The following is a 13,964-nucleotide window of genomic DNA, read 5'->3' on the forward strand; positions in this document are numbered from 1 at the left end:
ATGCCGAAGTATTCGTGGCATTTGAGGATATTCGATAGTTCAAAGTACAAAAAGAACGTGACTCTATACAGTTACTCATGTTGGAAAAATTACGTGGCAGGAAACATATTATATATATAACATAAATATTTAAGGAAACTATCAATTATGCTCAATCTTGAACAAATAAAATTTCATATCAGAAATGTGATTGTTCTATTATTCCAAAAATTCTATCATTCGTACAATTTTGTGTTCCCGTTAGCTGGGATAATGCAGGCTGTAGCGTAATTAATTACGAGAGTTTATAAATCAATAGTCTTGTTCTCAATGATAAGGATAGCTTGATAACTCACAAGTTACTGTTACAATTCTAACGATCGAAGTACTGATTCAAATATATCGAACAGAATAAACTCGATGGCCATTAAACTATTAACCAAACGTAAAATATGCAAAATTGTATTACAAACGTAAGAAAACGTCGTAAATCTTCTAGACGTTTGTATTACATGAATATCGAATAACATTAGTGTTTTACAGCCACAACAACAATTGCCTCGTTTCATTATTTCATTAAACTCATCGCATTTTATGTATATCTCTCAATCATCTTACTTACCATGAAGAAGAATCTGGTTTCCTGGACAGCTTGCACCTCGGCAATCGTCTGTCGCGTGAATAATAATAGTAATAATAGTAATGATAATAATAGCTTGGAAGATATGCAGTTACGGTTTTACGTCGGCTATTGCATAGACATTAATATCGGGTGTAAAGAGAAACGATCAGCCCGATTAGAGAAACAGGAAGCGATACATGGGCGGGCCGACGAGTGCCAGCTCGATCTTTCGATATCTTGAAGATTCGATCGCGGCGGCGGCGGCGGCAGCGGCTTGCCAGAGCAACCGCTATCTGTGTGTATACGATCGATCGATCTCGCTTGACTAACCCTCCGTGAACGTTAATTATCGCGTGTTACTCTTATTTATCGTTTCACGAGGCAATGATAGTTACGCGGTTGCGTCTGACCCACTAAAAATGCCACTCTAGAGCACATTTTTCGGGAAACCACGAGAAAAGAAGATGATTACGAGAACGTAGTGATGCTGATGAACAGTTCGTTTGTTATATCTCCAAGTTTGATATTATCTTCAATTTTATTTCGTATTTGGTAGTGTTTAGACTTTTGACTATTATTTTAATAATAAGAGGAAATTATTAGAATTGGATGATCGAAGTAGTAAATAGCAGAGAATCTTTGTAGTATATATGAACATTTGATGAACGTATATGATCATTTTTGTAGTACAAAAAGGGCTATATACAGGCTGACAAAAGTAATCATATTATGCATTCAGTTCGTATTTCACGTATTCATCGATAGGAAGATTGGAAGTTGATTAGGATCGCTGTGTAGGAAGCTTTATGAACGTCAAATGGCTAATTATTGAACGTTATTCGTATTTATTGCTTTTCGAAGTAGCGCGATAATTGCCAGTTTGCATCCGAGCTATTAAAACTGCAACTTTCGATCAAGTTTTTCGAGAGATGAAAAGAAAGTAGTTCCAAGAACAGCAAATTTTATTACGGTAGTTTCTTGATAATTGCAACGCGCGTAGTTTTAATTCTACAACATTTCTATTAAAATTACCTCTTATGTGCTTTTATACGTGTCGAATTAATAATTGTAACAATAATTAATAATTAATCATTTCCTAATGCATTCCAACGAATATTTAAAATACTACAATATTCAAATTTTTGATTATCGAAAATAATATTTAAACAATAAGGTTCGATATAAATTTCTTACAAATGTTTAATACACGATATTTTTGGAAAGAATTTCCATACTCATAGAAGTATTTAAATAGTCGATTATCCGCTACATTAATCAACCTCGATGTGTATTCGCCGAGACGATCTTTATCACTCATTATACTTATGCTTATCATTACTATTTTTCTTACTGGTAATAAATATATTATAATCCCTATACGAATTTCCAAATTTGTCTCAAATTGTACCAATATAAACATTATAGTCATTGGAGTAATTATCAAATTTTACATTTTTTATATTTTTCATATTCTTTACATATTTCGTTACAAGCCGCGCAATATATACACAAAACGGTTTTATATAGTAACTAAATATTTACCATGACTCAGTGTACGTCCAAGTTCACGATCAAGGTGTCCAACATGTCCATTTTACCAGTCTCGTATCACCGAGCATCGGTGTGAAAAATAATCGATAACCTTCGTCTTCGATCGCGCTAGATATCGCGCAAAGGATGCGCTCGCGTTCCACCCTATACCGATTCGATGTAGTTGCTGCTAAATATAGAGCAAAGAGGCGGGAGGCACGGAATGTCCTGACACTTAATATTCTTGGAGCAGACGTGTGTTTTACGAGGTCGCAGTCGTTGTGATTCGTCTAAATTTTCACCCATATTTTAAAAGACCACACCGCGAGCATTCGTCCACAAATTTTTAGAACGAGTTTGAGTTAAGTACACGCGCCAGTCTCAGAATTTCTATGAATTGACGATTGATTTTTACATATTTTTTACTTTATATTAAACTGCGAAATTATCATCACTGAGATTGGAATGACGTTAAAACTTGGCGACCAATCGACATAATTTGGAAAAATATGTTTGACGTTCTCAGTATCGTTTCTCGTACCAGATATACTTTTCCAACGAAAGTGTACGCGGACATGAAATATTTTTCATACTACACGAAAATACCAATCTACATGCTTCGCTTCTGACATAATTCTTTCAATCTTTGAAGAATTTATGATGATAATCGACATACCAACTTGCTTGATTTGTAATGCAATATATAGGTATTCGTATTGGATACTGCAAAATGATTTAATCGATAGTTTGCTTCTTTCTTTATATAAGATGGCTGAAATGGTTAAAAATTCTTCGTCCAAATCGAGTTTCTAATAATTCATCGACTACGAATATAACAAATTTCTATAAAACTGCCAATGTGCGATTTTCTTCCTTTCTCGAGTCCTTAATTGCCTCGTGTTTTTAACCTAAGAGAAGCCTGTACACCTTGAAAACTGGGCCGTTAAAAAGGAGCTACAGGGGAGCTCTAGTTCAAACAAGGCAGATGTTGGTACAGACGAGACGTTGAAGGCTTCAATTAAAGGCGGGAGGTTAGGTGCTGCGGAAGTTATTACGGATATTACGCAGAAACCATTCGGTGGATGTTTAGAAGATTAAAGGTTCAAGGTTTCACGGAATTGATTACCGTAGGATATGACTATAGTGTGAGATGAAAAAGGAAACGGCCTATTAGAAAATGGAGCTATTTAAAATCTTTCGCATCTACCTATCCATATATATATATAAAAAAAAAAAGAAATTGTAAAATTACGTAATGTAGCTTATAACGCATAAGATCATACCTATTTCAAAATGTAAAACAAACGAAAGTCCATCGTTACGATATTACCTATCCTTTCGCCTGCGACATTTGAAAAATAGGAAAACGTACGTTTAAAATGGAATTTACGCAGAAATTGCAGCAGGATGAAATAAAAGCCTACACGCGTGCGCGCTTCGGAAAAAAGCCCGTAAAACTGTCACAATAACTGTAAAAAATTATTCGCGTAACGAGGCGCACGCTTGAGCTGGAAGGAACGGGCGCAAATACGTTTCGAAGGAATGATTTTGTACCGCGGCAATAAAAAGCTTCTATCTTGATCTCGTCGAGTGCCGTTGCACTCGCCTGTCTACATAACATCTGAGACATTACGGATAAACGGCGATTCATGTGCATTATGCTTAGCGTGTTGTGCAAATCTACGTTATGCAAATAACACTGTATCACGTCACTGGTCTAAATCGTAATCTGTCAAAAATGTATTAAACCGGGTAATGAGTTCGTTCACCTCTTTCGCTAGTAATAATATCGCTACCTGGCAACAACAGTGACACGACTACAAAGAAGTTTCAAATTTGCTTTTGTCGGATAGGAGATCTACATTATGTTTCTATCTTTATCGCGTAAAACGATAGGTATATTTATAATTCCGTCAATTTGGCGTCAGACGGCAAAATTATTATTTATATCGTTATCAACCTGGCCTTAGTTTAACAATACTGACTCATCAATTGTAGTGTGATGCTACGAATGGAAGGTATTGGACTGTACTGCTTTCGTAAACAGTAACTCGTGAAGATTTCTTCGTAAATTTTACGCAGCATCTCCTCTCGAATTCACATTTTTTCAAGCTGTGCCGCTATCGATGCCAAAATAGCGACAAAGCTTTTCTCGGAATGTGAGGAAAATGTTACTTATGGCATTTATAATTGACAAGCCTGCTCGAAAGCAAGATATCGAAAATAATTCGTAGAATTCAATTTCTTTAGGTTCGAGCAATATAAGTTTATAATAGGGAAGAGAGAGAGAAGAAAGGATATATAATGTTTAAAGCCGAATTTGCTCTGTTTCACTTTGGAGCAACACAGAGGATGAACGATGCTTTCATCCTTCGTGTTCAGCGAAAACAAAGTGAAACAGTGTGAAGTTTAAATTTCGCGCGGATTGATCGAGAAGAATTCGCTAAAAAATTTCCTAATTCGTAAAAAATTCCTAAAAATGTCTAACGCGAAATAAGAGGAAAAGAACTGTAATCATTCATTGTTACGCGGGAAAGTTCGTGACACTGGTGATGAATCGTATTAAAAAATAAAGCGGTCATTATGCGGGAATCGGAACAATGTCATCGTTATCGAAAGTAATATGACTAATAAAAAGAAACGGCAATGAAGTATTATCTTTTTATTGCTTATGTATAACGTACGTGACGATGTTGATATAAGATTCGTAAGACGAAATTGCAGAATACTTTGCGATATTTAATGAATGCTTGGTGGCAATTTATAATGCAATTTCAGACTATTATTGACATTGAATGGGAAGATAACTGGACATAAATGTGCAAGGGGTAATTATAGCGAAATAATATACATATGTACCCAAAATAGTCTATTTAGTGCAGTTATCGATTGCTAATTTTTTAATCAAAATGATAAACTGTGATCAAGTACAATATTTATTTGTATAAATAAGTAAAATACTCATTAGAGAGTTAAAAAGAAAAACAAGAAGAAATATAGAAAATATAAATTATAATGACAATAATGTTCGATTCATACATTATTAAATACGAAAGAAATTATAATACGTAATATGCTCTAAACCTTACCATCCATCACATAAACAATTCTGGATGGTATACATATGTATCCCGAGAAAAAACTTTAGCTGTGTCGTCAGCGCTCTGTTTACCCAGTTCCAGTAAAGTAAAAAAGGAGAGAAAGAAAATACCGACAAAAACAAACAAAAGGACTTACCATGCCTCGTGTTGTGTCTAAATCCACGAGCAGCATGCGCGGCATTCAGGTTCCACAGGAGCAACAAGAGGAAGAAGAGGCTTCGTAACATTAAAGAAGAGCGGAGCATTCGAACAGCCATGATTCACGAGAATATTCGCAATTCGCGATATCGTCGAACAAAGGCGACCATTCACGCACACGCGGTTCGTAAATCAAAGGGGAAACAGCAAAATTCTTAACTAGTCTTCGGCACTGAACGAATCGTGGGACGATTTCACGCCGATCACAACGCTCGACATTCGTTGGTGAACCGCCACGGTTCGCTCGTGGTTTGCACTTTTATCCTGGTGTCTTCTGTTTCCATCGACGCCACGGATATCATTTCGAATCGCGCGTGTCGGCCACTCGCGAGCTCCAGTCGTTCGAATCGACGTTCATTTTTCCCGCCGTTTGCCGCGCGAAACGTAACCAAAAAATCCGACCGCGATTACACACCGCGAGGGAAACGTCGCGAATACGCACACCGAATACAGTCGATCGATAGATTCGATTATTCGATTATCGAAACACGCCGGGCGCTCAAACGGAACCGATTCGCGTGTCGGAAAATGAAACGAACGTATCGAAATCGAGAAACACAACCACGTTCACCCTTTATCGAACTGACACATCGTACGCGAGACTTTCAACGACCGTCGAAATATCAGATTCGTTTGCGATTTTTCCACGTGTCAACGTTCACTTGTTGCACCGTCGCAGGATAAAGTCCTTTCGCGCTCTCTCTCTCTTTCTCTTTCTATCTCACTCCCGCCAATTTCGATGTTATACCGGTCGCTCGTAAACAAAGACGCCTCGCTGCGTTAGTATCACTTCCGTTGTTTTCTTCGTATTTGTTTTCTGCGTGGTTGTCCACGTTATACACGCGCTTATTCACCTACGTATGTACGAAAACGGGTCCCTTTCGAGTGACGGTCGTGACGATAAAACCGTTCCAAAAGGAAACCAGGACGACCGCCGAGAAACACGAACGGTGTGAGCGCCGCGAGCGAACTGAACCGAAGTGTCGAGCCACCACCGAGTACGACTCTTTGCTTACCTCCCACCCCTCACCATTTACCCTCACACTTAGCGGTTACGCTACCCTAAGTTTTGACAGATAGAAGGAATATCCGGTACATATTGTCTGTTGTAATCTCCATAAATTTCCTCTACTCGTTATGCCAAGTAAATCAGAAGTTTCACAGATGTTAGATTTTTACGATAAACTTGAAAATGTTACGACGTTCGTCTCTGACCATTCGCACTTTCAACATTCATATTCGTGTTATCTTCCTCTGTGCGACTTTATAAATGTAATATAATTTTTTTGCTTCTTTACTAGTAGGTTTATGGAGATTATAAAACAGTAATTTATATTAATGTATTAGTAAAGTAAATTTTAATTTGCGATGTTAATTACGTATTATACGTATTTTAATCGTTCAGTTTGTTATAGTATTTTGTTTATCAACGTATTATCGATACTAGCTTCTCCAAAACAGTGTAGTATTACAAATTACGATAGATAATATCGCGAGAGATATAAATTATTTCTACTTCCATTCTTGCGAACGTATTATTGAAATGAAGAAAAACATTTATGCGGATAGTATGATATATTTTCGTGATTTTATCTACTTTGGCAAAAGTATCGATTTCATCAAATATAGCGTTAAAACAGCGTTAAAGGATATTCGCAGTGGCCAAATATCGAATTTCATAGTGTTGTGAGATACCAGATTTAGCTTTATCTGGTATAGGTATCTTACCGGCAATCGCCTACAGGCGTTGCCCTTACAATTCGTGATTTCTGAAAGGGACGTGGAATTTATGCATTATTATCTACGATCAATACACGTTTACCTTTTCGCGGCTATATGTCAGATTAAATCGCATATTTATATTACTCAAACTTTCCCTTCTCTTTAATATATTAGCGATATAGTTTTTGATCGACAACACGATCAACAGTCTGGTGGAAAATCAATTTTATGCATGGATGATATTGAATATTGGAAGTGTAAACGATTTTGTAATATTCATAAAGGATTAAAGATGTTTTATATAAAACTATTAAGATATTCCAATATACCTATTGTTCCAAGATAGAATATATTTTACATATATCCTGTAACAATTGTATAGTATTTCAATACTTTTTGCCCCAAAATTGGAAATTGATTTTTTTTAAATATCTATTATATATATTATATCTTTTATATCTATTAAGCACCGTAGTATATTTTGATTTATATTCCGGGCACATGACCATAGCAAATATCCTTTGACATATTCAGTTGATTCATTTCATATCTGCCTTGTTCATTATTTCACTTCCTACACCTCGAAGGATTAACGTAGGTATAAAGGATATGGAAAGTAGTAAATAGTCAGATTTAGATTTTTAAGCATTTTTTTACTAAAGAAACATATTTCAATAACGAACACACACGGACAAATCAGTGGTCGAACTAAACCATACAAGATTAGGTACTTCTCTATTTCTTCTTTGCCTCTAGAAGGTTACAATGCTTTGGTTATCTTTTTTTTTTTGGTTTTAGGTATATAGGATAGTTATGGATATAATTAGTGTTCTTTCTTGTATTTTTTTTGCTTTTTTTTTGTTTTTTAGCACTGAAATTACCAAGCGGCTCAAAGTTCCCAGTTCGCTCTCAATCGCCTTGGCTGCTCGATCGCGTGATCGATCTGACACATAGTACTACTATCGTTATACAATAATTGCTATGAGCTATCGACTCGCCTCGTCAAAATTCCGACCATAATCACGCGTATCAAGGAGCCATCTATTGCTTCGCATTTAAAGTTAAACATACGATGCGTCCACCCCAATTTCCATTATGTCTTTATTACAACGACGTTACATCAAAATTCACACGTTTTGAGAAAGCGACGAACGAACTCTTGCATTCTTTGCCGAGTAAAGAGCCAAGAGACGAAGATTCGACTCTCGACCTCTGGGGGATACGTAATCAGTGATTGACAAAATAATATGAAAATGCAAGTGTCGCATCACTCTTATCGCAGTTCGGTGACCTGCAATTAATTACTGTCACACGGTGATACGTGCAGACAGGTATTGATATGGCATTTAGATATCGTTGCAACACGCACGTACTTAGAAACTACGTACAATATCTGGTGATCGTGCGCCTCGTTTATGCACTTTATATTTCTTCGGTTCGACTTACCTGTTTATACGTAGGCGCTTTCGTTCGGCAGTTACATCAACCCGTACGATGTCAAATGGAAGGTTCGATACTTTAAAGACTGTCGCGTGCCGGTTTTGGCAGTTCTACAAGGTTTTGCATCTCTTGTACATCACGGGATATACTATATTTCCATGTTATTTTATTTCGACGTGTTCACGGCGCTACGATGTTATTTCTAATTTGTACGAACGCGATACATTCGATAAATATCGTTTTGATATGTACGCAGTGTTCGGAGAGATATGTAAATCGATTTGAATCAACGACCGAAGATTTCTAGAAGACAATTGAATTCGTTAATGTTCTCTTAACCCGTAAATCTCCTCGGTGCAATTATAATGTACAACTTGAGCCTTGCAAACCCGCGCAAATTGCAGCAATGAGAAGTCGTCAGTCCGAGCTCTTTTCGTTTCACGCCAAGAGGAGATTTCAAACCTAACCTATAAAACGATTTACACTGAAAGCATGTTACGCGATACAGGGTGGCGACCTTTGGTTTCATCGTAGGACGCGACACGAATTTTATGAGATCCTTTCGCACGGAAGTAACCTTTTATATCGCATGTCAGCGGAACAGACATTCAAAAATCGCGATCATTATCAACGTTTACATCCTGCATAGAACAAACGTCACATGAAACACTGCTCCGAGGCAAATTCATCTTTCGCGTTTGTTATTTAAGATCGATGATTTTTTTGATTCCAAGTCGGTCCGTGGGCCAGGTCAGAAAAGGAAATCGGTATCAAGTATGATTATCGCCGTTTCTCGTTTAATCGGGAAATAATATGCGTTTTATCGCTTCTCTCAGTCGTTCTACGTTCATCGAGCGAATCGCTTGGAATACTTATACGCGCACAGGTTACCACGAGAAATTGGTTGTTCGTTTTCGTGTGACTCGTTCATTCCTTTCCCCTTGCTTCAACTTTACACCAGCGGATACACAGCACACGCACATATACTCGTACATACATATGCACAGACGAAATGTCCTATCTCTCACGCATAATAGTTACGTCGTAATGTAGCGAATCCTTTGCAACAGCTATAGATATAAACTATTTAGTACGTAGTAGAGCGTAATATGTACGTCGGTACGCGTGTATTCTCAGATGTTCCTCAGAATGTGCGTATCTGATACGCATGCAGCTCGATATATCGTATAATACATGATAAGAATAACATTATACAGTCGTACGTAATCATAGTAGTAAAAAGTAAAAACAGTATGAAAAATTATTGTATTGTTTCCCGTTACTTATTATTAGGTCATTGCTCCACGTTGTTGCACTGTAAACGCGAATATTGTATCTTTTTCGTACGAACAGCCATCAACGAACAAATAACATACATATTACTATGTGTATAGTTGAGAAACAGTTAAAGTATACGAGCTGGACCGACGATAGGCGTTTTGGTGCCCTCGAAGAGATTGTATTTTGTCGCCTTTACAGCTGTTACGATAGACATCGAATATGATAGATCGAATCAATTACAGAAACTAACGAAGGCGTCAAGATTTAGAGGGCACCACTAGGCGACGCGTAGTTTGCCTAAGCTCCGGATTCCCAACCTGTTTGTCCTTATAAAATATTTTATTATGAAAATTTTCACATTTATTTGTTTTAATACAATTATATCGCAATATTATATTAATACTCGTAACACTGATTCTTGGTATATGAAAAGAACAGACTTAATATCTAATTTTGAAATTATGACAAAACTTAATGTTAGTTTCTTATTGTATTTAAAAATTCCCTCTCGTGCATGTCTAACGAGACCGAAGGTTAGACATTGTTTGTACGATTCATTTCTATTATGAAAGATAGTCTCGGACTCGACAAAGGTTGGGAAACATTGACTTAAGTCAAAGATTGGCCCAATGCCTAACCCCAATGGCTTTAATATAAGAAACAACATTCTTTCGGTTAACAGTATATGATGTTTGCTCGTTTTACAATTAAATGGTAAATACACTTTAGTCGAAAAACGTGACAGACGGCCTACAAATTACAAGCAATTCTTTGGTTTAACAAACATTCATGGGACTGTCATAATCTCAAATTTTGCGTTCGGTGAGCTTCGAACATGGAATAACCATACAAATACAAATGTTCAAAATATCGCATTATGCGTAGGATGACATTGATGACGGCCAATGCTTTCTCGTGGTGAAGATATGACAATGCTAGGCTAGATAAGAATAAGTTTACGAATGATGTTATCTTTAAGTACAGAACTCCGTAGTTTCCTTCAGAGTCGAAATGATTCATATTGTCTCCTCCGAATACAGCTGGAAGTCTGTTTGTGTACATTTTTACGATAAAAGGGTAAACGTTCAACGATGAAATAGTTACATTTAAATGGCGAAAATATCGGAAAAATGTGGAATTATACATCGTAAAACGTTCATCTAAGAAGGTATACATTGATCATGTCTGCCATTGCATTTCATTTTCGCAAATGTAAAATTCTCTTCAAAGGGCATACGATTTTAACAAAGATCATTCGCATTAATTTGTTCTGTTGTGAAATGCATATCATTGGAACAAAGTGCATATGACAATCAATGAATATGATAATTTTTTTAATGGCAATGTTTTTATGTTACAATAACCATGATGTTTTGAATGAAACGTTTGTAATAGTGGATGATGCTGATTTCTGCATAAGTATAATCGCTCGTAAACGATGGATTATTATTGTCCGCTTATTCTTTTCTTAAAGAAATAAATATTAGACGTTACCCCAACTCGTGAAAATACGCCCTTTACTCCACTAATAGCAGCATTCGTTTAAACACGCACACATGCCTTTCATGAACAACAATTTTCCAATTTATTCGGCAATCCGACGAACGATATTTCTTTACGGCAAAAGTAGCGACGAAACATTCTTTTTAATTAATGATCGTTCTTTCGCCTGTGAGAAACTACGGAAAGGGACACGAAGAATTGTAACACAGAGATATTTAATTGCACCAAGCATTGTTCTACGAAATGCAGGAAAATTTTTTTCTTTTGGTACAATTACATCTATCAAAAGTTTCGCAGCACTTTTGTATTGTGCGGCTTTTTGAAAATTGATCACATTGAAAATATTTTCTCAACGCTTATTTTAGATGCATCACGTTTCTCAAAATGCATTTTCAATTTATTTGATGCATTCCAGATGTTCATTGTAAGTATTAAAAAACAAATTTGAACGTTATTTATTGATAATCGGGTGCAGCGTCTCGATGACTTCGTTATCGAGTATTTCCATTCTTCTTAAAGACAAGGCTCGATTTTATAGCATGCAATATTTTTAAATAAATGAAGAACAGAATACAATATAGCCTACAAATTCTATGTTACCGACGATAGTTACGTGGATTTCTGGTCAATTCACAAAGCGAAATTTACAGAAACCACCTTTGCCGACTAACTTCGGACACCATCCACTCGATTCCAATCGATCGAAATAATCTGTACATACTTCCTTTTACGTCAACGACTAAGAAATTTAAAGTATGGAAATTAATGTTTACTATGTTTGGATACGAAGATTGATAAAAAGATTCGAGTTCGAATCAATGTGACATTTGGTCCTATCGATAAGTTCTCATCTGATTTTCTCCGCATGCCATAAGTTCATAGCGCGTATTTCAAATGTGCTAACGTTGTCACTGTTTTCTCACCACGAATTCTTAATATTAGCCCTTTTCTGGTGACGTTTCAATCTTTTCCAATATTATCTAATTAAAATTGTTATTTAGTTAAACGGAACGATATTAGCGTCGCGTATACTCTGGTATGAAATTTCATTGTTCAGAGCCATAATTTTCTACAACTACATTGATTTGTAGTTTTGAAAGAACGCGTGTATTGTTGCACTTTTACTAGGATTGCGCTCGAAGCAATCGAATGATTCGCTCTAAGAGCTATCGACAGATTTTACAAATCGACGTCGCTCATTTTTACGGTTACCTCGTACCTTCTTGAATATCCTAAGAGAAGTTACGTTACGACAACAAATCATCTAGATTCGTAGCAACCAATTTATTCTAAAGATTTTTAACGTTTCCCTTGTTTTCGATAGTTGAGAAATTTCACTAATATCCAATATTCATTAAGACGTACAGTCTTTTCTACGATTTTATCCAGGTATCGTTAGGCGAATGAATACGAACCTGATAACACGCCAATTTAAACGATTAAATGCCCATTTCATTTATTTGGCGCATCTAACAAATTTTTCATTCCTTTTCTCTCTAATAGCATTATATAGTATTAAATAGTATAAATCATTTTATTAAAAAATAAAATTAATTATATCTTTGTAGTATCTTTGGATCTATTTTCTTCGTCTTAAATTTCCTTAATGTCGTAGTCTTTCTCCCAAATTGATTTTGACGACAGTTGTTAAAAGGATTCTTTAAAAACGAATAAAAAAGGATTCTTCAAAAGCGAAATTTCGCTTGTATCCAAATGAATTCAAGAAATGCTAACTTACATTGTTACAATGATAAAAACGCAATAGAAAAATATAAAACGAAAAACGTTCCACGTACCATTATAACTGTATATACATTCGCCTAACATGACACCATGACAGATGCATTGGATCATCCCATAAATAATACGGTCGTTGGTTCTCGTATTACTATTAAATAAAAATCAAATTTATTAGGAAATAAAAAATATTGGCAATCGACCAGCGTTGAATTTTCTCGTATTTTTTTATAATTCCCTATCTTTTTCCATGGAGCTTTCTATTCCAATTCTCATCGTTTCGAGCATAACCGTGAGAAAGCCATGTTACCTATGGGACGACTCAATATATTCAACTCAGAATTAAAGCAATCGCATAGCGAATGAAAGCAAGCGCAGAATACGCGAGAAAATTGTTCTAATCTAAAGTGAATGTTTATTCGGATGGATTTTACAAAAATCTTTAAAACTTGAATTCACAGCATTCGTGAAACATATTCGAAAGCATATTTACCATCTTCGTAGATATTTGCAATAAAAAAGTCCTCTGACACGATTTCGAATTTCAATCTACAGGAAGATACATTGCTTTGACGCGTGTTTTCTTTGTAGAAAGAAGCATTTACCCGTCGCTTATTCGCGGTCGAATTATATTTATGATAGCCCTTAGTCCTTCATGTTGCCGATGATATCGCTTTGAAATATACGGATAATAGAGCTTTGGTGCTTTAATAACCCTTTATTTCCTGCGATATTACACGTGGTAAATGTTCTTGCGGTTGTTTGCTTTTAAATTGTGCGAAGCCTGGCGGTGCGTGATCGTCAGGCATAAAGAGGAAATAATGTTGTCGGGACATGTCGACGATCACGAT

The 13,964-nt window shown here is 36.1% G+C and overlaps 1 protein-coding gene across 2 annotated transcripts in view; it reads right to left on the reverse strand.

Annotated features, from left to right (window-relative positions):
• The window catches only part of LOC117235150 (laminin subunit alpha-1), a 200,000-nt gene extending 193,610 nt beyond the window's left edge, over positions 1 to 6,390 (reverse strand). For both annotated transcript variants that reach the window (XM_033496929.1, XM_033496919.1), the window contains exon 1: positions 5,369 to 6,390. In XM_033496929.1, the coding sequence (XP_033352820.1) occupies positions 5,369 to 5,489 (121 nt within the window). In that variant the 5' untranslated portion in view covers positions 5,490 to 6,390. The remainder of the gene's footprint in view (positions 1 to 5,368) is intronic.
• Positions 6,391 to 13,964: the final 7,574 nt, after the last annotated feature.

This window comes from Bombus vosnesenskii, unplaced genomic scaffold, assembly GCF_011952255.1.
Source record: "Bombus vosnesenskii isolate JDL3184/JDL3185 unplaced genomic scaffold, Bvos_JDL3184-5_v1.1 scf7180000013264, whole genome shotgun sequence".
NCBI lineage: Eukaryota > Metazoa > Arthropoda > Insecta > Hymenoptera > Apidae > Bombus > Bombus vosnesenskii.